Below are 23408 nucleotides of genomic sequence, written 5' to 3' on the forward strand. Positions count from 1 at the left end.
CTAGCGATGCGTACGATATCACTTGCAGTGATATTCAAAACTACAGTATCCGCTATAAAACGACACTCGTTTCGTTTAGTTTGAAAAGGCCCAGCAGAATTGTAATCAATTGTAACGAAGTTTAACCAGTTCTCTTGGCCGGTCAAAATTGTCAGTTTTGCCTTGAATTTTGTCAGAATTCAAAATAATTTCCACGGCTAGGCCTCATTGATTGACGTCCACCAAAACATTGAAGGTTATTGGTAGGCGCTGTAGTTTAGAGACCTGTAAAACTAGTTTCCATAGACGACTACAAAGCTCATGATTTTCGTCTCATGATCGGTTCACTGCCACCGTTTCAGTGGTTAGCAATGGCTAAGGTAAGCAGTTGCCACTTTTTAAATTCATGACCAGTTCAGCTTCAGGGCCACTCGAACTGGTAAATCGAATGCAAACGCTTTATGGATGCTTTTTTCATTTTTTTTCGTTTCATAAAAGCGAGGTATTTTAGAGCGCCTAGACGCTGGAGAGGTCATTGTCGGCGATGGAGGTTTCTTGTTTTGCATGGAGAAGCGAGGCTACGTGAAAGCTGGAGTGTGGACACCAGAGGCAACAGTGGAGCACCCGGAAGCAGGTAATAATCTTTGTATTGCTTTAAGCTTCAACTTTGGCCAGGTTTAAACAAGCTAAGGGCGCTATCCTTCACCCCTGTTTTATGTTATTAGTATAAGGTCACGCAAGACCCTTGCTCTCATTAGTTGCAACGTCTTACATGGTTGGTCGAAAGGACGAAAGAACGGGCAACAGAATAATGCTCCCAGCCCTAAAAAAAAAATGCAGCTGCAGGTTATCAGGGTCCAGTGAAAATAGGGCTTGTGAAGGGTGCAGGTCTAACTGTGCACGAATCGTGACGAATAACTCCCAGACCGTAATACGCGAAAAATATTTAGACAAGATAATTCAGATAATTGGCGTTCTTTATAATTTATACAATTCCGTTTCGGCATGTTAGTTATTACGCATGTGATCGAAACTTTGAGGTACAAGAACTGAAGAACTTCTTTTGCATTTCAGCATAAATGACCCAAGATTTGAGATGGGAGTGTCGCATACAGAGCTTTTGAGAAAAAGATTGCTTCAGTATTATATTGGGCTCAATTATTTTTGATTAAACATGCTAAAACATCTTGTACCTTTTAATGACTGTGCCTTTTAATAACATGCGGACTTTGAAGTTCATGATCAAGATTTAATTTAAACAACCGTTACGCTTTTCTCTGCCGTCAATCACTGCAGTGGACCTCTAACAACTCACAGGGTAATCTCGTGTTAATTTAAGCCAGTTGCAAAAGAGCTCACCATATGTGTCCACTTGCCCTGACCTTGAAGAGCATAGTTTGTCGAAAAAGGAATCGTAGAAGCCTTGAAATAGTTTGAGTTAAATAGTCATGGCTTTGTAGGGTTCCCTAACCATCGACTTTGGTATTTAAATACGTTTAATTTGTACTCCTTTCCCAGCAAAATTTACGGCCCTTGCGAGGCAGAAATCCCAGGGTATTTCCATAACAGCAAATCTTCGCTTGGCTTTTCTTGGCCGGGGAGGGAGGACTCCAACTTGAAATCCAAGGCCAACGAAAACACCCCAGCAAACAATGAAGTTATTTTCTGGTGCGACAATGAATAACTTAAGCCTGGATTTAAAGTTTTCTTCCCTTCCCACAGTGCGACAGCTGCATCGAGAGTTCCTCCGAGCGGGCGCTGATGTTATGCAGACCTTCACGTTCTACGCCAGTGACGACAAGTTGCAAAATCGCGGAAACACAGCTGCCGAGAAGATTGGGGTAAGAACAGCAACAGGCTTATCTAAGTGTGATTAGAATAAATCTACTAGAATTCTATCACGAAAGCCGTTCTCTGATTGGCTATGCTACTCGCTATCTATTCTGTGATAGATAGTCAGAGTAACGGTTTTCAACAAAACGGCGGCCGCTTCGTCGCGTTTTCGAAGTGTCTCGATGAGGAAATAGATAATTTACTTGTTTAGTTTTGACCGACTAGTAGATTTATACTAAAACAATTAGATTATTCAACCAACCAACCTATTCCACTGCATACTATTATATTATAAAGGAAATTAAAGGGAGACGTAAAGAATCGACCATAAGAGGACACAGAAAAAATCTGAGCCCCAGATGGGGCTCAGATTTTTTGACCAGTAAGCGTAGTAATTTCGGCAAAAATGATCTCAAGCCGTTGCAGCTCGGCTTCCGATTCAGGTTTAAATTCTTTGATAGCTGTGAAGAAGGCTGTTTTGATTGCGATAAGAACTCCACCACCACCTGGATCAGACAGATCTCTCCTAAATATTGTAAAGCCAGAATGCAATATTTCAGAGTTGTGGATATTTTGGTTCAACCATGTCTCATTGACACATATATGTCAGAGTTTTCGACGTACACTAGGCCCTGGAAGCGATGGAGGTTACACACGGATTGCCAGTTTGTTGTGCCTTTTTTTGTGATAACGTTTTAAGCTTCTGGCGTTCATCACTAGGCAAGCAAAAACTGGTCCAGGGTTAGGATTGATGTCACAAGACATCAAGAGGCGAAAGGTAGCATCTGAGTTGTTGTAGTAACAAACGTGGCGCATTTTCATTACATGGCACAGTAATAAGTGCTGACTTAAGCTTAATAGCCAAGAACAGAAAAATAGCAACGGCTTTCACAGAGCTCTTCGAGTGACGATCTGATTCCCTTAACAATGTCAACAATCCATCGAAGGAGCAATCGTTTTCGGGAAAACGGCAATAAAAATTGTAAAAATGAAATAAGGTAAAAGGAGTCCGAGACTAGCGGTACCTCCAAGACTACAGGTTGTTTGGCCACGAGCCATCCTTCTGTCATTACGTCGTTTTAACCCGTGCGCATGCTCAAACCTCAAAACGTACCACATGGAAGACAAAATGACTTTATTGTCATATATATACATACCTGAATCTCAGTTCAAGTCAGTAAGGTGGAACTGAGGTGCCAACTGAAAGGGATCTGTCTCATATGGTCTAGGGGCCGACTTTTCTCTCCCTCGCTGTCTTGTCGGGGACAAGGTATCGCAACGCAGCGCGGAACCATCTCCAGCTGGCATAAGCAAACCGCGGGCTGAAATCTCGTGGTGCATCGTCATGGTACAACGCTCCGGCAAAGTGTCCAGAGGTACCGCTGTTGGCTGTATTTCTCTCTCTTCTTCAGCCATTTTGATATTAAGGCTGGCAAGTCGCCCGAAGACATCGTAGAGAAAGAAGCGTTTCATTCATGTCCCTTGTCATGTCCTTGTCGACTGGTATATTGTGCACTATTCATAGCCTTTAAGCCAATTCTGCAACGATTAAACACGTTCCTTTGAAAATGTAACATCCAAATACATTTACGCGCAGGGGGATTGCAACCCTTAGGTGTCAAAGAGCAAAGGCCTGTTTCACAAGAAATTCCTCCGCGAATCTGGAGAGATGTTCGGAAAAATGTCAGGGAAACATGCAATACCCAGCTGGAACCAGCGTTTTATTTTAAAAAAAATCTTAGCAAACTAGATATTTAGAAGCGTACCAGCCAGTTAACCATCTAATGTATTCAGTTCCCAGCCAGCTCTATTACAGCCTGCAGAGCGGGCATTTAGTCGATAAGGTACTCCTGATTTGTACCCTTAAGTACGAACAGAACTTATAGTTAAGGAAGATCACGGCCAAAGGAAAAGAAAGATTCTTGAAACAAATGGGGATGGGTCGTGGATGGGGTAACGGAAGCTTTTCTTCCACCCAGTTAACTTTCACTAGTCGGATATAGATATGATTCATATGGACTTCCAGAGATAATTTGGATGTGTCTCTTAGGTCTCGTAATGAATGTCACAGGTTTTCCTGCAATTTCGTAGCCCTTATGATAGGAGAATGTCATAATCACTACGAGAGGTAGCAGTGAATGACTGCCAGCTTGTCTGTATTCTGTGTTTTCAGTGCGAGCAAATCAACCAAGCCGCGTGTGATCTCGCGCGTGAGGTGGCCAACGAGGGTGACGCGCTCGTGGCGGGAAATATTTGCCAGACGCCATCCTACATGTCCGGGCTTGGTAAAGAGGCTGTGCAAAAGGAGTTCCAGAAACAAATTGAGGTGTTTGTCAAAAATGACGTGGATTTTCTAATCGGAGAGGTAATCAATTTTTGACTAGTAATTAACAAATGTAGTTTTGCCCAATTTTGGGGGTTTGATCGTGCAATTTAAACTTTTATCGGTTGCATTACATGAGCTGTTTATCTCCGCTTTCTCTGGCAAAACTGCAACCTTCCAACTAAAAAGGGCTGCCTTATACCTAAGCGTTGTCTTTCTTAGCTGCTACTGGATGCGCAGCTGGGGAACGCAGGAAACCGTCCCTTGGTACCTTGCGCTCTCTGTGAATTCATCCCGCCGTCACAAAAAACACCGGGGTAGAAAGGGGCAACTAGAGAATGGTAACCTTGGCGTCGAAAAAACGGTCTCCGAGTCATATATATCGTAAAATCTGCAAGTTCCACTTGCCAGTCCATCGCACCTCCTTTAATAATTCAGGCGGTATCCGAGTAAATTTTCCTTTCTTGTTGTGTTGTTTCAAGTTGTTCTTCTACGTAGAAGAAGCCGAGTGGGCTCTTGAGGTGATGAAAGCTACAGGCAAGCCGATTGCACTGTGTCTGACCATCTGCTCATCTGGTGATTTTGAAGGAGTGCCAATCGATGAATGTGCTGTCAGAATCGCTAAAGCAGGTGCGACTCTACATTAAGAGAAATTAGCTTAGAGGGATATTTGAATCAAAGGAAACTCAAAATTAAACAGAGGCACTCAACGAGAACATCAAAGCAACTGAATCATTCATTATCAAAAAGTTATTTTCTGTATTCCCACATAATGTTATGGCCTTTCAAGAGGAAATTTATATAAGCAGTAACATAGTTTAATTTGATCTGCTTGGATTCTTTAGCCGAAATTTTAAATCAGTATCGTAAAGTTTTCGGAAAAGAATCATATTCCCCGAAACAAGAGCTACTGTTGGCTTTCCGTAAACGCTAGCTGCCCCCCCCCCCCCCCCCCTCCGCCTGCGAAAGCAAAAGGGATTAGTTCTTCAATTTTGCGAAAGTTTACAGTGACCTTCTGCTGAAAAGCGTTACTTTCTTTTTCTTCACAATTTAATCCGAATTTCTGAGGCGGATGATGTCTTTTCGAACAGATATTCACTAAAACGAACCGCTGGGTGTCCATGATTAAATGATGCAGCTTTTCTTTAAACTCACCCCACTAATTTTTTTTTCGCACTCCTAACAATGAATCGACGCTGCTGAATGGACACCTCTTCTAAGGGAACAACTAGCCCCACTAGTGGTGTTTGAGACTGAGTTAAGAGTACCAGTTGCTGGAAATTTGCAGTGAGGTAGAACATAAGAAAGCAGGACAAATTATATTGATTGTGGCTCGGCTGTCCCTAGAATTTTTCTCTAAGTTCAAAATGATAATCCCAGCTTTAATTTATTTCTATATCTTTTCTGAGTAATGCTCTTAGCAAAGGCCAAATAAAGCAGGCAAAATGTTTGACTCACTAAAACTTGTTCTTTTAGTGGTCTTCCTAAATGTATGTTTAAACAGTATCTCTCATAATTTAATGCCAAAACCAAAGGAATCACAGCAAAAGGCCGAACATTGCATATATGGAGTGGCTAAATCAAACTTTTGACCCGCCAAGCACAGGAAAACGTGCCGAGTCATGACTGGACAATAAAAAAACCTATAGTGTGTTGGCGCGCACGCTGCAAGAGTTGGGTTATAGCCAATGACAGCTCGCCTCACGTGATTACGTCAGTCAAGCCATTCTGTAGAAGGATCATACAGTTCATCTGATTATTCCTTGATTACAGGCGCAGATATCGTCGGCATCAACTGTTTTTATGACCCGGACGTGTGCTTGAAAACTATGGCCACCATGAAAGAAGCCTTGGAGAAAGCGGGATTGAAACGTCACCTGATTGTTCAACCAGTTGGTTACAATACTCCAGAATGCCTAGACCACAACAACAAGGGATGCAAGATTGGAATGACTGGACTGGCCGAGTTTCCTTTTGGTATGTTGCGAAAATACATGTAAAACATGTTAGGAACTAACAGAGCTTCCTTTAAGCTTGACCGTGACTTGCGAGTGTTTAATTTTTACAATACGTCCTGAATACGTACGCAGCGCGAGAATCCAGGCTTTCGGCGTTCACACTTTCAAGAGAAAAGACCACTGCTTTGTAATCTAGACTTCTTTGCTCGTACGATACGAGCTGATAGCCTACGAGTAAGCAGCCAATCAGAGTGCTTGCTTTGCTCATAACCTGGGCCACATCTTGCAGGCATGCGCATAGTAGTAATGGAGTCATTTGGCATGACAGAGCCAGGACTGATGGTCGCCTTTCCCCATTGACGTACAAAAAAGTGTAATTAGGCTGTGCGCGTGCCCACGGGTTTTTTTTTTGCCCAATCGTAGGAAAAGTCAGGATTTTGCAATCAAGTTTAAAACTCCTTAATTTAACAAGGATAATTTTAAATCCTAAGTTAAATTAAAAGGGAGACGGGTGAAAAGCCAAGCGGGTTGTTTGCGCGGGCCATGATCATGGAATAAAAGATCAAAAAAGCCAGAAAACAGGATTTCCAAGATGGCAGAAATCGAACTCTGCCGGAATGTTTGAACAATCCGGCGAGAATGTGAGTGAAGAGCCTGGATCGAAAGGAAGGCTCGGAAAGTTTTAATCCCCTACATCACCCCTGCATCCCTGCCAACCCCCATCCAGCCATATCCATTATGAAGTATCACTCGACCAACATTGTAATTTTAATTTCTCTTATCTCAAAGCGCTAGAATCCCGTCTCCTCAACCGGTTTGATATGCACAGATATGCTCGGGAGGCCTACAACATGGGAATTCGATACATTGGAGCGTGCTGCGGTATGGAACCATATCACGTCCGAGCTATCGCTGAAGAGGCAAGTTCAGTCTCGAAATTACTTTACCAAAATGCCGTTTTGTTATGTGTTTGCAGTTTCCTAGCTTTTCATGTTAATTCGTTATGTTATGCTTTCTCTCTAGTTGGCAGCAGAGCGAGGTAAATTACCTCCTGGCAGCGAGAAGCACAGTTTGTGGGGAGACGCCCTACGACAGCATACATATCCGTGGGTTAGGGCCAGGTAAGCGGATATCCCAGGCGTAACAGAACGTTAGTGACTAGAGTGAGAAGCAAGGTACAGATATGTCCCCTCTAAGAGCGGTTTTCAATAGAGTGTCGAACGTAAATCGAATCTGCTTTGGTTTGGTTCACTGCACTCTGTGTCGGTGGGGAGTAGAAACGAATGCCAGCACTCGAATATCTTTACGTTAGCCAAATTACCTCGTCAACTCTGTTGAAAAAACCAAACATTCATCTTTGCATGATAATGTATGTTAGTTCAAGTTAAACTCTAGCTTTCTTACGGAATATGATCTCATTTTCAGGGCTCGTCGTTCCCATTGGGAGAATCTTCATCCCACCAGTGGCCGCCCATACAGTGCTGCTTTGCGTGAGATGGAATCCCAGTGGACAAATCTGGCCGTGAGTGACAAGACCATGCGTCAAGAGAAAGTTTTGACTACGGACGAGGAAGTACAGCAGCTGGCGAAACACTCTGCGGCAAGTTAGAGCTTCAACCGACGACTAACAACGCTGACTTGGAGCGTTTGAATGTGCGTTCAGTAACTTCTTAAATTGAAGTTTGCATGGAGTTCTTGGTCTCTTGTTTCTCGTACTGATTCTACAGCAGTAACCTTATGTCCACGTTTTGGCCGGTCAACTAGTTTGGCTCTTTGATCGACTTAATTTGGATGATCAGTCAGATTTTTGTAGTTTTGAGTAGACTAATTGGAAATTGTACATTGTGATGTAAATAAATAATTTCGGGTGATATGGTATGAACGTTTTATTTTATTTTATTTTGAGCCTTGAGAGGCGAAAAATATCACGGTAAAAATCGGGACTAGCTTAGTTTACGTGAAATCTTCGCCCCGTGCTATCAATCTGCCCCTGACTCTCTGTGGACGCGGAAAGCCCCGCTACACTTGCATTAATTCGCCTCTCGTACCGAGGACCTAGTGACGCCGCAGAAGCACCTTCGCTATTACATTGTTTTAGACATATTTTCACTCGAAAATTAACTGTACAACAATTTTTTTTTGGTTGCTTTAGACCAAAAAAGCGCTTTTAAACAATATTGGTCTATTTACAACAAGAAGGATAACCCGTTATTTTAATTCAGCTTTTGTAGCAAAAGGTTGTCTTGTTCTGTTTTCAAGGTTTAAAGTGTCTCACTCCTTATCTTGTGTTTTAATTGTAACTATTTTCCTTTGAAAGGGAACCAAGAGCATTGGTATAATTTAAGCCATTTATCTACAATTATCAAGTGCGATAATTGCTGCATTACCAAGCACAATGAAAAATAAAATACATTGAAAACTGAAATAAGTATTATTTTGTATTTACACCTAGATCAAATTACTGTACCTAACGATAACTTACGATTGCACATGTGTGACCAACAGCAAAATAATGAGAGAGTACGAGAGTTTGAACCTGCTTATTCTCACGAAATTTCAAGGAGAGTTCTAACTCGTTTACGGGTACGGATGGGACGATACCAGCAGTTACGAACCGATACCAGTACGATTTTACCGATATTTGGAATTGCCGATATGTCGACATTGTGACGTCATCGTCCATGATTTGTTATAAGTACAATTTTGGGGCTAAAATTCGCGATTTGGTATTCGCCCATCGTAAGAGTTAATTCCCTATCTTGTATAGGTACCACGGAAATGTAATTAAGCAGCCTTTTCGAGGTTTACTATAGACGCGACTGTTTTGCAGTCAAATCTACAGTGTATTTGATCGCTGAATGGCCGCCTGTCACGTGATTGCTCATCATTTTTCCAGTAATCGAGCTATAGTTAGCCATTATACGGATACCACGCTTTGCTCTTTTCCTGATAAATTTCCCACTATCCAATCCCCGAAATGACCAGTTTGTCACGTCAATATTTTCCGATCATTCGCTATACGTTCGACCCTGTGCCACAAAATTCTAGTAGCATCACTTACAACAACTATTGTTTAACTCTTAATATAAGCAAATGAGCCAGTACCACACACCATCACCCTTCAGCCTTGATACGCGCTATAACGCTACTTTTTTGGCGGCTTTTTGCTGCCGTCTCGTGCGAACAGGTTCAGTGTCAAAAAGAGGATCTTTGACCACAGTGGCAGGACACTTGGATCCTAACAGCTCTACCTCCACTCTGGAACCTAACTCTGTCATCTCCAGAGGAAGATAAGCTAATGAGATGCTCTTCTGTAGCCTGTAACTGTAAGCGCCAGATGTCGTGTTGCCAACAACCTAAAACGCAAGGAAAAGATTCACGATCGAAAACAATCTTGAAATCAGGCCTTATTCTAGTTTCGTTTACTAACACCATTAACTTAGGGTAAAAATTGGCCCAAGGTTAAACTACAAAATACTGAGTCAATTTTAATCATGTGCTAACGAGCTAGGCTGGTTTGGCTCCATACATTGTCGCGATTTCGAATCATGAAGTAACGTCCCACCAAGGTGAATACAATCCTTATCTGTGACCACATACATGTACTAACCCACAATTCCATGATACTGTGTTTTGACGAAGGGCTATCGCTCGAAACATTACCTGTTGTATTCCTTTACCTGATAAAACCAAATATCCATTCTTATGAAAGCTAGGAGGAGGTTACCGCCCGTGGTACCGTTTATTATAATGCAGAGATAAGGTGGTTGTGAGTTTTGGGTCTGCGGATGAAATCCTTGACGGTGATCAATTTAAATGAAAGATAATTTATCTCACTTTCCTGCGGTGTTGTTTCTTTATCAATCCGACTTTGCAAAACGGCACTTCAGTTTTCTAATGTGTGGAAACCATTGTTCGTGAAAGGGTCAACACACTCCTACTGTAAGTGAAGACAACTCAGCTCTACTCACCTTTCCTCCAAACCAAATTGTCTCATTTCCTTCGGGATCCACGTCTGTCGTCTCGACCGTCAACATGCACAGCTTCTTCTTAATCCCATTCTCCTTGTGTCTGAGTAAAGCTTCTCGCCCGATAAAGTCCACACCCTATTGAAAAGTTAATGCTGATTTTAAACGCCTCCACAGCAAATCGTTTACGAGTAGGACAAGATGCAATCTACGGTAAACCTTTCAAAAACTCATTAATAATTCATAAGCCCATTGACCCATCAAATGGTCGATAAAACATCACGTGCAGTGGTTTTAAAACCCAATAAAACCTCCTCCTTATTTGTATGCGTGTTTAATGTTTTTCTCATATGCTTATTTCCGACGTTCGCAAAAGCATCATTGTTATGAACTCTCTTGACACACGCTTTTCCAGGAATGTTTTTGAAGCCGTTCAAAAAACTCGCGGCACGTGTTTTAACGGGTCTAAAACCACTCGGCTGCGCCTCGTGCTTTTAAATCCCGATAAAACACTCCTGCTCGTGTTTTAAACATTACGTTAACATGATTTTTTGCTTGTTTTGTTATTGATTTTTTTGGGGGCCGCTGAAAAAAGCCTGATGAATGCGTCGAATGACAACTATTCAAGACAAAATTTATTGAGGGAGAGGGAAAGAGAAGGATTTCCGCGATGTTTTCCAGGTTTTACGCAGCGAGATGCGTACAAGGAATTTCACTGAGGGGAGTTACCTTGTCAAATTTGATAAAGAAGTCCAACCCAGGCTCCAACGGAGTAGTGTCCATATTCATCTGTAGAAAAGAATACACGACATAAAGACGTTACCTACAAGAAGTGCTTACTTCAGCAGCTTTGAAAATTCCACGACAGCGCATTGAGATTCGTCACTGAGATTCGTTATCTTGAGATTTGTTATCTTATAAACCTTCCTAGTTATAATAATATATATGAGAAAAACAACTCAAAACCTGTCAATTGATGTCATGTCATTACAGTTGCGTCTGCAGTGAAATATTGTTTGGTTCAAAAAGGAATAATTATAGGCAAAGCGTACGGGACAATGCAATGGCGCAGAATAACCCAGTCACACCGTTTGAACGTTAAAACCCTAACAACTGTGATAACAGCTACTCTGTTTCCAATCTTAACTTAAAGGTTCTCTCATACTATGTACCCGTTATTTAAATTTATTATTCAATTAATTATCCACTGTACCTCTAGTCCCCAGGCTCTGAATCCTTTCTCAATCCTGAGTGACGCCATGGCATATGTGCCAAAGTCTCCAATACCGAACTCCTCCCCAGCATTCAACAGTGCTTCGTACAACTCGGCCGTGTGTTCGTTCTTATGGTATAACTCCCAGCCAAGTTCGCCTGAAAACAAATCAAAACAAAACAATGAAAAAATGATCTAAAAAAAGAGCAAGGCTGATTTCACGGTCAGGGAAGTATATTTTCCAATATTTCGAAAGGCACGGCCTTTCTTCTTCAGGGTATGTTTGAGACCGTGAAATCAGCCTTGCTCTTTTTTTAGATTATTTGCTTTACAATTTTTTTGCTGATTAGATCCTTCACTACAGGATCCGGTACTTTTATTTTGTTACGGTGGTCCTTGCAAACACAGTTTATCACTGGTTTTTATGAATGAAAAAAATGGACTCTGGGCGGGGTGGAGTCCGATCGTTTTAAGTCGATTCAAAAGTGAGTGTTTACAAAAGCTTCATGTCCAGTGGTGGATCCAGGTCTAAGTGGTGAGGCCTCTCTCGAACGATCGACTTGATTGTGTTAGTGACGGCGCCTTAACTTTACGGGCCCAGCTTTTTGGCTAGAAAAGTAAGCGGGGGAGGGGGGTGGGGACCCTCCATTAATGTCCACTACTCGGAAGTGGACTGTTTTATCTTCACATCACAACATGAATTTGATTCACAAAATAAACAAGCATGTAGTTTTGTTTTCTTCCATTCTAAATATCTGATGAAATGTTTGCCGTGAGTAACACAGTCAGAGCATTTTCAGTTAATGTAATACTGTAATAAAGTAATACTGTTGATGTGCCGCTGTACTTACCAGTGTAAGAAATGCGCATAGCACGCACAGGAAGCCCAGCCAGTTCGATGTCTTTGATTGTTAGGAATTTGAACTTAGCGTTACTCATGTCTGTTGATGTGAGTTTGGACAGCACTGCTCTTGAGTGTGGTCCAGCTACACTAAGACACGACAAATCATCCGTGACATTCTCAATCGTGACATCGTAATTCCCTCTTCTTGCGTGATCCATCAACCATCTAAAAAAGGAATCACGGAAACCGGCCTTTCAACCACAGCTGTATTTGCATGGAAGGATCAACAAAATCAACAACTTTATTTAAGTCTCAATCTGAATAGCCGAGCACGAGTGCCCTACTAATTGGGGAGACTAACAAAAAATGTAAAGTAAAATCTATTCAACTAAGATTAAGTAAAGTTAAGAAAACCTAATAATTAATTATCATTAATTAACACCTAAAAAATTATTTATTTGACAATTAACTAGATAGATGAACAGCAAGAACAACGCATACATCCGTCGTCCAACAGAGAGCTGACGTCAAACTTTCTTATAGCGATTTTAAAGTTGTTCAAAGTTTTTGCGGATTTAATGTTTTTAGGCAGTTTTCCCCATAATTTTGGTCCAAGGTAGCGCAGGGAATGTTGACCATATGTTACTGTATTAAATCTGGGAATACTAAAATCAGTTTGTCTTAAGGAATAAGAAGTGCTATGAGTATCAAAAATGTTGCTAATATAGGCTGGACATATTTTGTGTTTGACTTTATACATAAGGGTGCATACATCTTACAGGCGTCTGTTCTTTAGTGTTGGCAGCTGGGCCCTCTTGAGTAATTCTGCGTAGGTCGCGTGATGGTCAAACACACTATACGGGTACAGTCTCACAACGAGCCAAAGTAGCCTGCGTAGCAAGCGTTTCTGTGCTGTTACGGAGCAAAGAAAGACCGAGGAACGAGATTCTTGGTTTTGGCCGCGCGAGAAATGAAACGAGAGCCAATTTTTTCGCGCGGTCCTTGCTCGGAAGCGACACGGAAACGCTTGCTACGCACGCTAACGGAGACCAGCCTCAGTCTTCCGATAGAAAGCTGGACTTATAGTCCGACGCACCAATCATTACATCACCGTGTCTTCCAATACACACTACCTAACATGTCTATTAATTCGCGGTTGATCAACGTAAGAAACAACGTCTTCTTTTTCTTTTCCTTTCGTTTCCTTTCCTTCTTTTCTTTTTCTTTTTCTATAAATTCTTAGTTTCTGAAGCCTTTCAAGCATCTTCTGAAGCCGTGAAAATACTTCCGTGGATGACAAAAGATTGCCTTACGTTGGTAGACTTCCAGAACAAAAGGTCTGCATGCCTCGATACTCCAAACATAACCGAGAAACGAACGAAAAGATGTGAAAAACACAAAGCCATGGTTTGTATCTTATCGTGGGGCAGGTCAGCTATGCTGACTACAGCTGTACGGTGAATTAAAAAAAAATGGCAGAAGTTTGTGATTTTCATCCAACATTCCAGCAACACTTACCTGAGATCGTGGAATTCTGACGAACTTCCCGTCAGCAAGAAATAATGTTCAGGCGAGAGAGTTGAAACAGTTAATTCAGCGTACACTTTGCCTTTTGGACTCAACATGTGACTGATATTAGTACAGCCGACCTACAATGCAGCAGAGGACTATAGGTGAGGAGGATGATGGTAACGCATGCACATTGAGTCATGACAGTTTGTTTGTAGAAAGTCCTAATAAATCAAATAATTCCCCCTGCTCCTCCATCTCCCACTCCCCCCCCCCCCCCGCCACACACACACACACACAATCAATCAAAACATCAATCAATCAATCAATCAATCAATCAATCAATCAATCAATCAGTCAATCAATTACTCAATAAGAATGTTCAGTCAAGTTAGCCTTAACTAAATAGTAGGCATAGGATAGCAGGAAATTTCCCTAGACGAGTGCAATTGGTTTGCAAAAAAGGTTAACTACGCATATCGGCCTAAATGACGTTCTTAAAAAGAAGTACCATGACATGAAAATACACGTGCACTGCACAGTTGTTAAAATGCCTTGACAACTGCATGAAAAGTTGAACTGCATCAGTGCAATGTCATAAATGCTAGGGCGGATCTAGGGGTGGTTCGGGTGTTTCGGTCGAACCCCCTAAACTGAATGTAAAAACGTATAAAAAACGCGTGGTTAAAAAAAAAATGAACCAACTCAGCTAATAAATATATCTTTTGAAAATGGTGCAGACATTTTCCCCAACATCCACTGGTTGCTGCTCATTGCATGCACTATTCCAGTGACTTCAGCTGACAACGAGCGGGCAAACAGTACCTTAAAGCTAGTTAAAGGCTACCTGCGGACCACCATGACGACAGAAAGATTGTCTGGCTTGGCGTTCATGAATATTCACCACAAGAAACCCGTGGATTATGATGCTGTTGTCCAGAAATTTGCAGAACAGCAACCCCGGAGTATGTTGCTGGTTGATCCAATTTTTGAGGAATCATGAATTTTTAATTTGAATGAATTTAAAATGTTTATCCCTCTCGATTATTGTCAGTGTTAAGAAAATCCATCCTTTAAACTACTGTAGTTAGCACAAAAATTGAGGTGACTTTAGGGCAATTAAACCACTTCAAATTGCCCCTGAAAACGCTGGAAATCGCATTTCCGAGGCCCTAAAATTAAAATTATTTCGGGGGAGCATGCCCACGGACCCCCCTAGGGGCTACCGCCTTCGGCGGGCGTTTATCCGAACCCCCCTTCCGCAAATCCTGGATCCGCCCCAGAAATGTAGAACGGAAGCTTTACCTTTGGCAAAACATTTGCAACCATTACGTCCAAGAATTTAGAAGCATCCTTCCCTTTCACTTCAAACTTTCCAAATGGTGACAGATCAATAATACCAACTTTGTTCAGCACTAAGTCATATTCCCGTCCAACTGGTTCAAACCAGTTTGTTCTTCGAAAGCTTGGCTTGTAGCCTCCGTCATCCCCCGGCTGAACAAACCAGTTTGGCTGCTCCCAACCAACATGAAATCCCATTTCTGCTCCTCGCTCTACAAGACGCTAAAACGAAGAACAAAACCTTTTCATGTAGTCTTTCAAAAAGCAAACAAAGAAATAATTGGGAGATCATTTTAGATAATGTGAAGGGACAAGCACATTACAAATGAAATTAATTTATTGCAGCGATGCCTTTATGAATGTGAAATGAAAAACTGACTCCTACGTTTCACTTGAACGCTTGCAGATTGCATTGAAAAGCGTTGAAAAGTCCTATGTGCTTCCTACAAGTTGCCTCGGAACGCCACAACGCGGTACTTTTAAAAGCTGTCAGAGACAAGTTGTACAAAACATTCCCACGTGTAATACCGCCTTCAAATATTCGGTCCCGGCTTTTTCTTTCTGACATAAAAGTACGACCATCCATGCGATTTTCTTACTAATAAGTAATTGTTTGTTGATTGTTCTGTAACTTTGTCCAATGACAGTTATTTTACACTGTACCTACACTTACATAGTCTATAGCCTGCAGCAAAACTACAGGTAAGTGCAGTAATAATATCTACGCGATCACGCACGGTAGCCGGAGAAACGCCCAACCATTTGAATCATTTTTCAGACATTCATGCAAAATTGTTTCTAGCAGACCTCAATGAAGCAGTCTTGAATACAAGTTGTGATCTCTGTTGATAAGTTTTCTACTGATCTAATGTTCCATGCATGTTAAACTGATGAAAAATGCTGTGTTTAAAACTTGGAACTTGTTTGTTTGGACGTATAAAAAAGTGTAGGGCCACATTTCAACCTCTGAAATTTTTCATAGTTGGAGTCCTTGTGGAGAAGAACCTACAAAAAGAGGGGGGATGTCTGTCCAACTTTTGGGAGCTCTCGGAGCAGTAAAATACATGTATCTGGTTTATAATCATAAATTACAGATACCTGGAAGGAGCAAATTCGATAACACTGTTGCATTGCGTTCCCAGCTGCACGATCATTTAACTTCTTATTGAATGAGATGAAAAGGTTAAAATATCACTTACATCGAATACTGCATTTTTTCTTATGGGTCGTCCTGCAGGCCGTTCTAACTTTGGATGTCCAATTTGGTTGTTAAGGCCATAAGACTCCCTGGCTTTAGCCATGACGTAATCCTTTGTTGCCCACTTGCCATAGCGACCATGGTCAAGCTCATTTAGATCATAAGGTGGCTCTCCATCAACTATCCAGTCAGCTAGATACTTGCCAATTCCACCTTGGAATAACAAATTAAATCAGCAGCCCATTATTAGGCTAATTAAACAGTAACTTGACACAGCCACTGGAACCTACAAAAGCGACTTCTGGATCAAAGTAGAGGTAAGAAAAAGTCAATGGCATACATGTATGTTGATCTACAGGGGTGGGAGGGGGGGGGGAGGTGCTGGGCTCCTAAAGTCCCATCTTTTGTAAGGGACTAATGCTTCTCTTTCCAGCCATGCTGCCATGATTTTTGGAAGGGACCAAACCACCATGGGGTACTCAGTGGATTTTTGGGTGGAGGTGTGCCGCTGAGACTCTGAAACCCTACCCTATGCCAGAACAAGTTCAGCTGCTCTTTGCCACCCTATTCTAGACTGGACATTGGTAACCTGTTCCAAAATTTTTTTTCAATGATACCATATTCTAGAACAAAACTCCTTTATTTCTATACCCTATCACAGACTAAACTGTTTGAAAAATATAGTGTCCTTCACACCAGCACATACTGTACACATAATTACATGGGAGTACCCCCTCCTCCCCCAAGACCCCGCCTTCATCCTCTGAAGATTGCCAAAAAGACTATAATCAACAAAACTGTTCCTGACAGTCTTCCTTTACTTCTCTATTTACCATTTCATATTTATTGTGTCAGTGCACAGAACTATACCTCCATGAATGATGCCATAACCAGTGCCAACTGCAAGCCACATATTGGGCAAATCAAATGCTGGCCCCGTCATAGAGAGGACATCAGGACTGTAAGTAATGGGGCCTGACACCACACTTGCAATGTTTGCATCAGCCAGAACAGGTATGCGCTCCATTGCCATGGCAACATTATCACTGATTCTGTCTAGATCACTTTCAAACAACTCCTTTCCAAAGCCTGGAGTCACACCATCCCACCTACAAAATGAAATTATTCAAAAATTTTAAAGAGTAAGCTAAGTGTTGTTCATTTGCTTGTACAAAAAAATTTTGGCTTCAGCTTCATTCGTCATTGTGATTATATCACATTTACAGCTGAATTATTATTTTCATGTTAAAAAAATGAAACAATGATGTTCTGGACACCAGAAGTTCAATTCACCCACAAATAAAAAAAATATTGCAATAATATTACATATGGATATATATACCTAACACTTAGTCCTAATTGCGGTGACACTCGTGTATTGGGAAGCTGTTGCCTCAGACTGACTTTAATAATCTTACAAATATACCTGTAATTCTATCAATCATGTCATTTAAAGCTTTGCAATGCAGTGTGCAACCTACAGCATACTGTAAATTGATAAACTGTTACATTTACAGTATAGTTTGAACATTGTACAGTGGATAGGTACAAATTGTACCATTATCATGAATTAACTTTTAAATTGACACCGACGTACCACTCGTCCTGTAACTTCATCTTGTCTGGATGTTCGTAGGGCCCAAACAATAAACCCTGCCTCTCCTGTCGACAATAGTAAGACCCTTCAAGGTCTCGTACGACAGGCAGTTCATGCTTGAGGGCTTCAACTTCAGGAATGGTGGACGTGACAACATACTGATGGTGAATGGCTGCGAGTGGAAGATCATGCCCTGCCATCAGTCCAACTTCACGACCCCAGAAACCTGGAAAAAAAAGAGCAGAAAAATGCCATATTGTGTTAAATCAAATAGAAGCCTCTCATTATCGCTTAGTTCGTAACAATGTAAATAATAGGAAACACATATTTACTCCTCCTGGATGGAGGAGTCTAATGTAGCTGCATGCTCCCCTCCTTAGAACTAACCAGCAGTAATCACAGATTAAAGGAGCATGTTCAAAACTTCTCACTGATCAATGAGCTACATGTATGCAGGCTCATCTGTGGGTGTGTATCATAAAATATCCATAGTCGTACCATGTAGTAAAAAATCCTGAATATACACGTAAACATCGATTGTACACTGTAAATCTTACTTAAGCTAGGTCTTTTAAATTGACTGTGGCCAATGTGCGAGCCAGTGAGCCAAACGCACGAGCCATGCGAGCCAACCATGCGAGGCTTGCAAAAGGCACGAACAACCCCCAACATAAATGCTTACCATTAAGCTAACCGGGGAGCTACTTAAGCTAACCTGAGTGCTATTTAGGCTAACCGGAGTGTTTTTTAGGCTAACCTATCAGTGCCTCTCACGTCTGCCTCGCATGGCTCGCTGGCTCGCAGACTGTCAAGACCCCATTTTTAAAGCAGATATTTTTAATTTAATTTTATTAGCTTCCCCAACTTAATATACATGTAGATATACACAAACAAAACAAAAAATGTAAATGATACAATACAGGCTGGGACTCTGCAACAGCTTATGCCAATTACGGTGGGCCAAGGTAACAGGCTTACATTTGAGACAGCTTTTTATCGGAAGGTGGGTGGATGTTTACACCTGAGATTTGAGTACACTGTACAGTATATTAATTTATTGTACAGTCAAGAATCAACTATTATTATAATTATTATTATTATTATTATTATTATTATTATTATTATTTTTTTTTTTTTTTTTTTTAAGCTTACCTGCAGCATTAACCACCTGCTTAGCCTTAATTGTGCCATGTTCAGTATGCACATCCCACTGACCGTCGGTTCTGAGGTTCAGACCTGTGACTGGAGCAGGCATGTAAAGATTGGCCCCATGCATCCTGGCACCAATGGCTAGAGCTTGAGTTAATGAGTAAGGATCTATATGGCCATCATCTGTCAAGAAAAACAAATATATGAACATGTACAGTTATATAATATTAAACTAATTAAACTGCATTAAATGTGTACATGTAGTTCTTGAGGTGGCACGATCCAAAACAAACAATAAATAAATAATGGATAAATTAAATGACAGTATATCCATGACAGTCAATCCACTTCACGCATGACCAGTATTTCCAAAAATGAAAAGAACATTCCAATTCCTCTTTGTAACGCCCGGTATTTTAATGGAATGTTGAACATTTCTCTGGAAATCTTTCTGAAAAAGATACATTAAGTTTAACTGAAGAAAAGATTCAAAATACTTGGGAAACACTTAATGCTATAACCTAAAGAAAAATTCATAATTCATGTAAATTTCAAAACTCTGTTTAAATTTTAAAAATTTTAAAAATACCGGTCGCGCATGACAAGGATTGACTGTAAAAAAAGTTTAAAATAATGGCTCTATTTCTGAAATGATGTTGGAAACATTTTTTTTTGCATGTTAACAATCAAAAAATGATGTTGGAAACATACTGTACTGTCATACTGTCACTCAAGACAACATCAGTTGAAAACTGAACACCTGCACACACATACTATCCCCGATGAACCCATGTACCTGGGTTGAACAAGCCACCCAGAATATCATCCATTTTAAGAAGAGGATGCATCTCTGCGATTTCATCTGGAGTTACAAGCCACTGCGGCGCTTTATGCCAACCCTGTCTCTGCATCTGATATTTGGCTTCATCCATTCGCTCAGGTGTTGTACACAACCTCAAACTGCCTGGCGTATGAAAACTAACATCCTTTATGTAAAAGGAAAATAACATAACATCAGATAAGATAATAATCTATAAAAATCCCAAGGATTTATTTTAAGCACTCTCAATTTAAATGGGCAGAAGGTTGGGTGGGAGAGAGATAGAGAGAGAAAGGGAGGGGGGGAGGGACAACATCACAATAATTTATTGTTTACTGCAGTGCAGGTAACCTTACTTGGTAAGTTATATTTGTCAAGAAAATACGCCCAAATCAAACCTCTAAAGGTCAAGTTTTAGACAAGATTAAAATTTTAGCAAATGGTTTCATTAAGGTGTCATTGTCAGTCCCCTTCATCACCACATTAAGCAAAATCAAAGCTTGAATAAACATTCTTTAACCAAAATTGTGCACATGGTCTTGGTCAGGTCTAACTAGCACTGCTGTGACTAGGCAAATATTACTGATGTGTATGACTTTAGTGCAGCAATGTAGCTAAGAAAAACCTCAGCAGGCTCACAGCTATTTTGGACTGTGCATCTTTTTATACATGTAGCTGTCTCAAGACAAGCACTGTTCTGGCCATTCTGCCAGTGATACAATCTCTTCAGATGCATGCCATGAATTTTGTCAGTAAAGCTGGCTCTTAGCAACATCCCTGTTAGTAACTCATTTTGGTGTGGAGACTGGAAAAGGCAATTTTGAAGGTTTGGAGGGTTTTTTGGCGAGGGGGAGGCGGAGTGGTGCCGTGGGTGGGCTGCTTTAAGTTTCCTTGATAAGGGACAAGCCAGAGTCATCTACATAAAAAAAACATAAGTGTATCTACATGATGACATACCTGCCCTGTTTCCTCCTCAAGTTTGGAAAACATTTGAATGCTATAATGGTGAATGTGTTTTAAATTTATTCCAGGATGAAAATATGTAGTGAGTCCAGCCTGCAAAATATATTCGCAAAGCAGAAAAGGGTTTAATAAAGATATCTATTCAATAAATTATCCTGATGTTGGCCATATCCTGCAGTTTTGAGGGACACAATTATTTCGAAAATAACTGAATGCAGTGCATTCCTAGTTCTGCCTATCCAGGACTTGTAGTGTCAGCAGTTTTAACGATTTTCGGGATTGATTGTGTGCTGACTATTTATTATTTTTGCTTTTGTTGCATTCAGGAATTGTGTATTTAAAAAAATATTTACCGCATGCCATGTCGATCCAGCTGTTAGTTCTGATTTTTCCAACAGCACAACATCCTTCATGCCTTTTTTAGCTAGATGATATGCGATGCTAGTACCCAGGACACCACCACCAATAATAACGACTTCTGCATCTTCTTTTAGGTGTTTATTCAATTTAGTGCTGAGAAATAAAAATTATCAAAATTACAGTCAGAGAAGAAAAGAATTGATCAATGCTTAGGTAAATACAAAACACTCAACAATGTTCAGTATGGTTGCATTAATACTTTGTATACTAATTAAGTTGATCATCTTGAATAAACTTAAATGCTATGGTGCATTCTGACTGTACGTCCCCTGCCCGCAGTTTAAAAACTTCCACGCCAAGCAGCCACTGATTGATAGGCCAGTACACCAGGAAATTGTTATGCTGACCACCTGTGCATTCTCATTTCTATACCGGATCAGAAATTTTGAATAGTTTTTTTTTTTTTTTTGGACAAAACAGTTTGTTTGAATGGTAGGCATTTTCAAAAGCCCAGGTAATTTTTAATCACGCCATAATACCTATGAGGTAATCTAAGACTGGCATTACCTCTGTCTTACACTACTTTATGCCAAAGACCATGATTGTGCGCCAGTACACCAAGCGATTAGAAAACCCACCTAGACCTTTGGTGTAACCTACACAAAATGTAGCCTGGCTTAATTATTAATAGGTACAGTGTAGAACTTAATTAACAGTAAATAAATGAAACCATATCATTGTGAGCCTATCATGTGCTTCTCCCCATTTTGTACAAGCCTTTTTTTACATTACATGTAGTTTGAGAATTTTAGCCAAAATTTTAACAGCGTATAAGATAATTACAAAACAAGGACCGACATCTAGAAAAGGACGTTTCCGTACATTACAGTCATGTTATCAATAACGATTAAAAGATTTTGACACATCAATCACCTGTGTTCAGATATTATTTTGAGGGTTATTCGCCAATTAGTTCGAACCTTCAACATCTTACCCCTGGGCATACGCTAGGCATTAATCACCATTTTCCGTTCCCTGGAAATTTGATGCAAAATGTCTCTAAGAGGGTGGAGGATCTGAACTTTACCAGGGTGGGATGGTTCGATGCTGACCAGTGAGAGTTAAAGGGGGAAGATGTCGCTTTTGTGAAAAATTAAAAGGGCATTATAAACTATTAGGTCACCAAAAAACGTGTACCCAAATTTTCCCAGTCAAGTCACCATTAGCTTGTATAAACTTTATAGTTGGAACCTCTTGTGAAAACTGATCCGCGCATAATATCGGCCGATGTTTTTAAAATAGAGTTTGAGTTATCGAGGTATACGTAAATTCAGCTAAATTTACAAGCCAAGGGACAGTAAAATTAGTTCGACGAAGCGGGAAGTTCGAATTAGCTGATAGTAAATGACTGAAAAAATGGTTCGGGGAAATCGGAGTTTACTCGAATTTATAGAGGGTGGAGATTCTGTTTCTTAGTCAACCATAAATCGTTAGACACACGTTTAAGCCAAAGCACAAGTACACGTGGTAGGCTTGGAAGCATCTACCAGTCGAGCGAGTAGTAAAACAGGAAACCTTCAAGTTTTTACTTTAGCTTACTTTCAAAATCTAAAGTGACATTTTCTGTACATTACGTACCTTGAACTTTGCCGCCGCGATGTGCATGAGAGAAACGCACATCTTTTGAGAGATGCTTCGGCCACATTGCTTGGAGAGATACCACGTAGTACACTTCCCACTCGAATCAAAGACGCCATGTTTACAAGTTGTGATCACTTTGGCAAGATCAAAATAATAATTTGTCCTTTCCATTCCTTTCCAGTCGATTGAAAAGAGCCAATCACGAGATATTCAGAAAATACCGACCAATGAAAAAGTCGTATTGTTTGGCTTGACAATAGCCATTCTTATGGATGGCGCGAAACTTGTAAAACGCGCTAAACGGGACTGTCAACTGGGAATAGCAAGATTAGAGATACGAAAGGACTGGCGGTCACGTAATTTGCACTCCGTTTGTAAATACCGAGAGACGAGAAGAGTTTTAACTTATTAAACTAGGAAGTTCCTGAGTAAAACATAAATGAATGTGTTTATTCTACTGTTGTATTTTCCTAGTTATTCGCGATTCATGACACATGCACACAGTCTCCCAGCCACCACCCACCACTCAACCCACCACCCACCTTTCACTTCCCGATTGCGTGACAAGCTTTTGCCTGCCACTGTACTTGCTTTCGGGCGAGCCTTTCTTTTTAACTCCCGTTTGATACCTTGCAAAAGCCCATGCACTTTGTCGGCTAAACCAAGTTGTTAGTCTCTACAAGAGAGGATGAACTCTTTGTTGACTTTGTTC

General features: G+C 40.8%; 2 protein-coding genes across 3 annotated transcripts; one reads left to right on the forward strand and one right to left on the reverse strand.

The window, feature by feature from the left end:
- The first annotated feature begins 207 nt into the window (after nt 1-207).
- LOC146468264 (betaine--homocysteine S-methyltransferase 1-like) lies at nt 208-8466 on the forward strand. The gene is made up of 9 exons (XM_085125072.1): nt 208-359; nt 478-613; nt 1702-1820; nt 3986-4177; nt 4618-4765; nt 5909-6112; nt 6883-7013; nt 7117-7214; nt 7519-8466. The coding sequence occupies exons 1-9, from the start codon at nt 315-317 to the stop codon at nt 7700-7702; spliced, it is 1257 nt and encodes a 418-aa protein (XP_084981198.1). The 5' UTR covers nt 208-314; the 3' UTR covers nt 7703-8466.
- On the reverse strand, nt 8354-22849 carry LOC146468265 (dimethylglycine dehydrogenase, mitochondrial-like). Of its 2 annotated transcripts, none has more exons than XM_085125071.1 (15): nt 22694-22849; nt 21049-21208; nt 20690-20788; nt 19709-19898; nt 18916-19095; nt 17764-17989; nt 17037-17275; nt 16168-16379; nt 14933-15190; nt 13637-13767; nt 12126-12343; nt 11275-11432; nt 10791-10850; nt 10065-10199; nt 8354-9449 (listed from the first exon to the last, which is right to left on the reverse strand). In XM_085125071.1, the coding sequence occupies exons 1-15, from the start codon at nt 22810-22812 to the stop codon at nt 9231-9233; spliced, it is 2604 nt and encodes an 867-aa protein (XP_084981197.1). In that variant the 5' UTR covers nt 22813-22849; the 3' UTR covers nt 8354-9230. The 2 variants fall into 2 exon arrangements, with proteins under 2 accessions (XP_084981197.1, XP_084981195.1); XM_085125069.1 differs by having other exon boundaries at nt 22685-22845.
- Between the last annotated feature and the right edge of the window lie 559 nt (nt 22850-23408).

Source organism: Pavona decussata, unplaced genomic scaffold (genome assembly GCF_977016875.1).
Source record: "Pavona decussata unplaced genomic scaffold, jaPavDecu1.1 SCAFFOLD_133, whole genome shotgun sequence".
Lineage (NCBI taxonomy): Eukaryota > Metazoa > Cnidaria > Anthozoa > Scleractinia > Agariciidae > Pavona > Pavona decussata.

Excerpts from the sequence above, each read along its gene's own strand:
- LOC146468264 (XM_085125072.1), top strand. The coding sequence starts at position 315 with ATGATCGGTTCACTGCCACCGTTTCAGTGGTTAGCAATGGCTAAG. Across the intron at positions 360-477 it reads AGTGGTTAGCAATGGCTAAG|CGAGGTATTTTAGAGCGCCT; the intron begins GTAAGCAGTTGC and ends GTTTCATAAAAG. Across the intron at positions 4,178-4,617 it reads TGGATTTTCTAATCGGAGAG|TTGTTCTTCTACGTAGAAGA; the intron begins GTAATCAATTTT and ends TGTTGTTTCAAG.
- LOC146468265 (XM_085125069.1), bottom strand. The coding sequence starts at position 22,812 with ATGGCGTCTTTGATTCGAGTGGGAAGTGTACTACGTGGTATCTCTCCA. Across the intron at positions 12,344-13,636 it reads TCAGAATTCCACGATCTCAG|ATGGTTGATGGATCACGCAA; the intron begins GTAAGTGTTGCT and ends TTCCTTTTTTAG. Across the intron at positions 9,450-10,064 it reads CAATTTGGTTTGGAGGAAAG|GTTGTTGGCAACACGACATC; the intron begins GTGAGTAGAGCT and ends CTTGCGTTTTAG.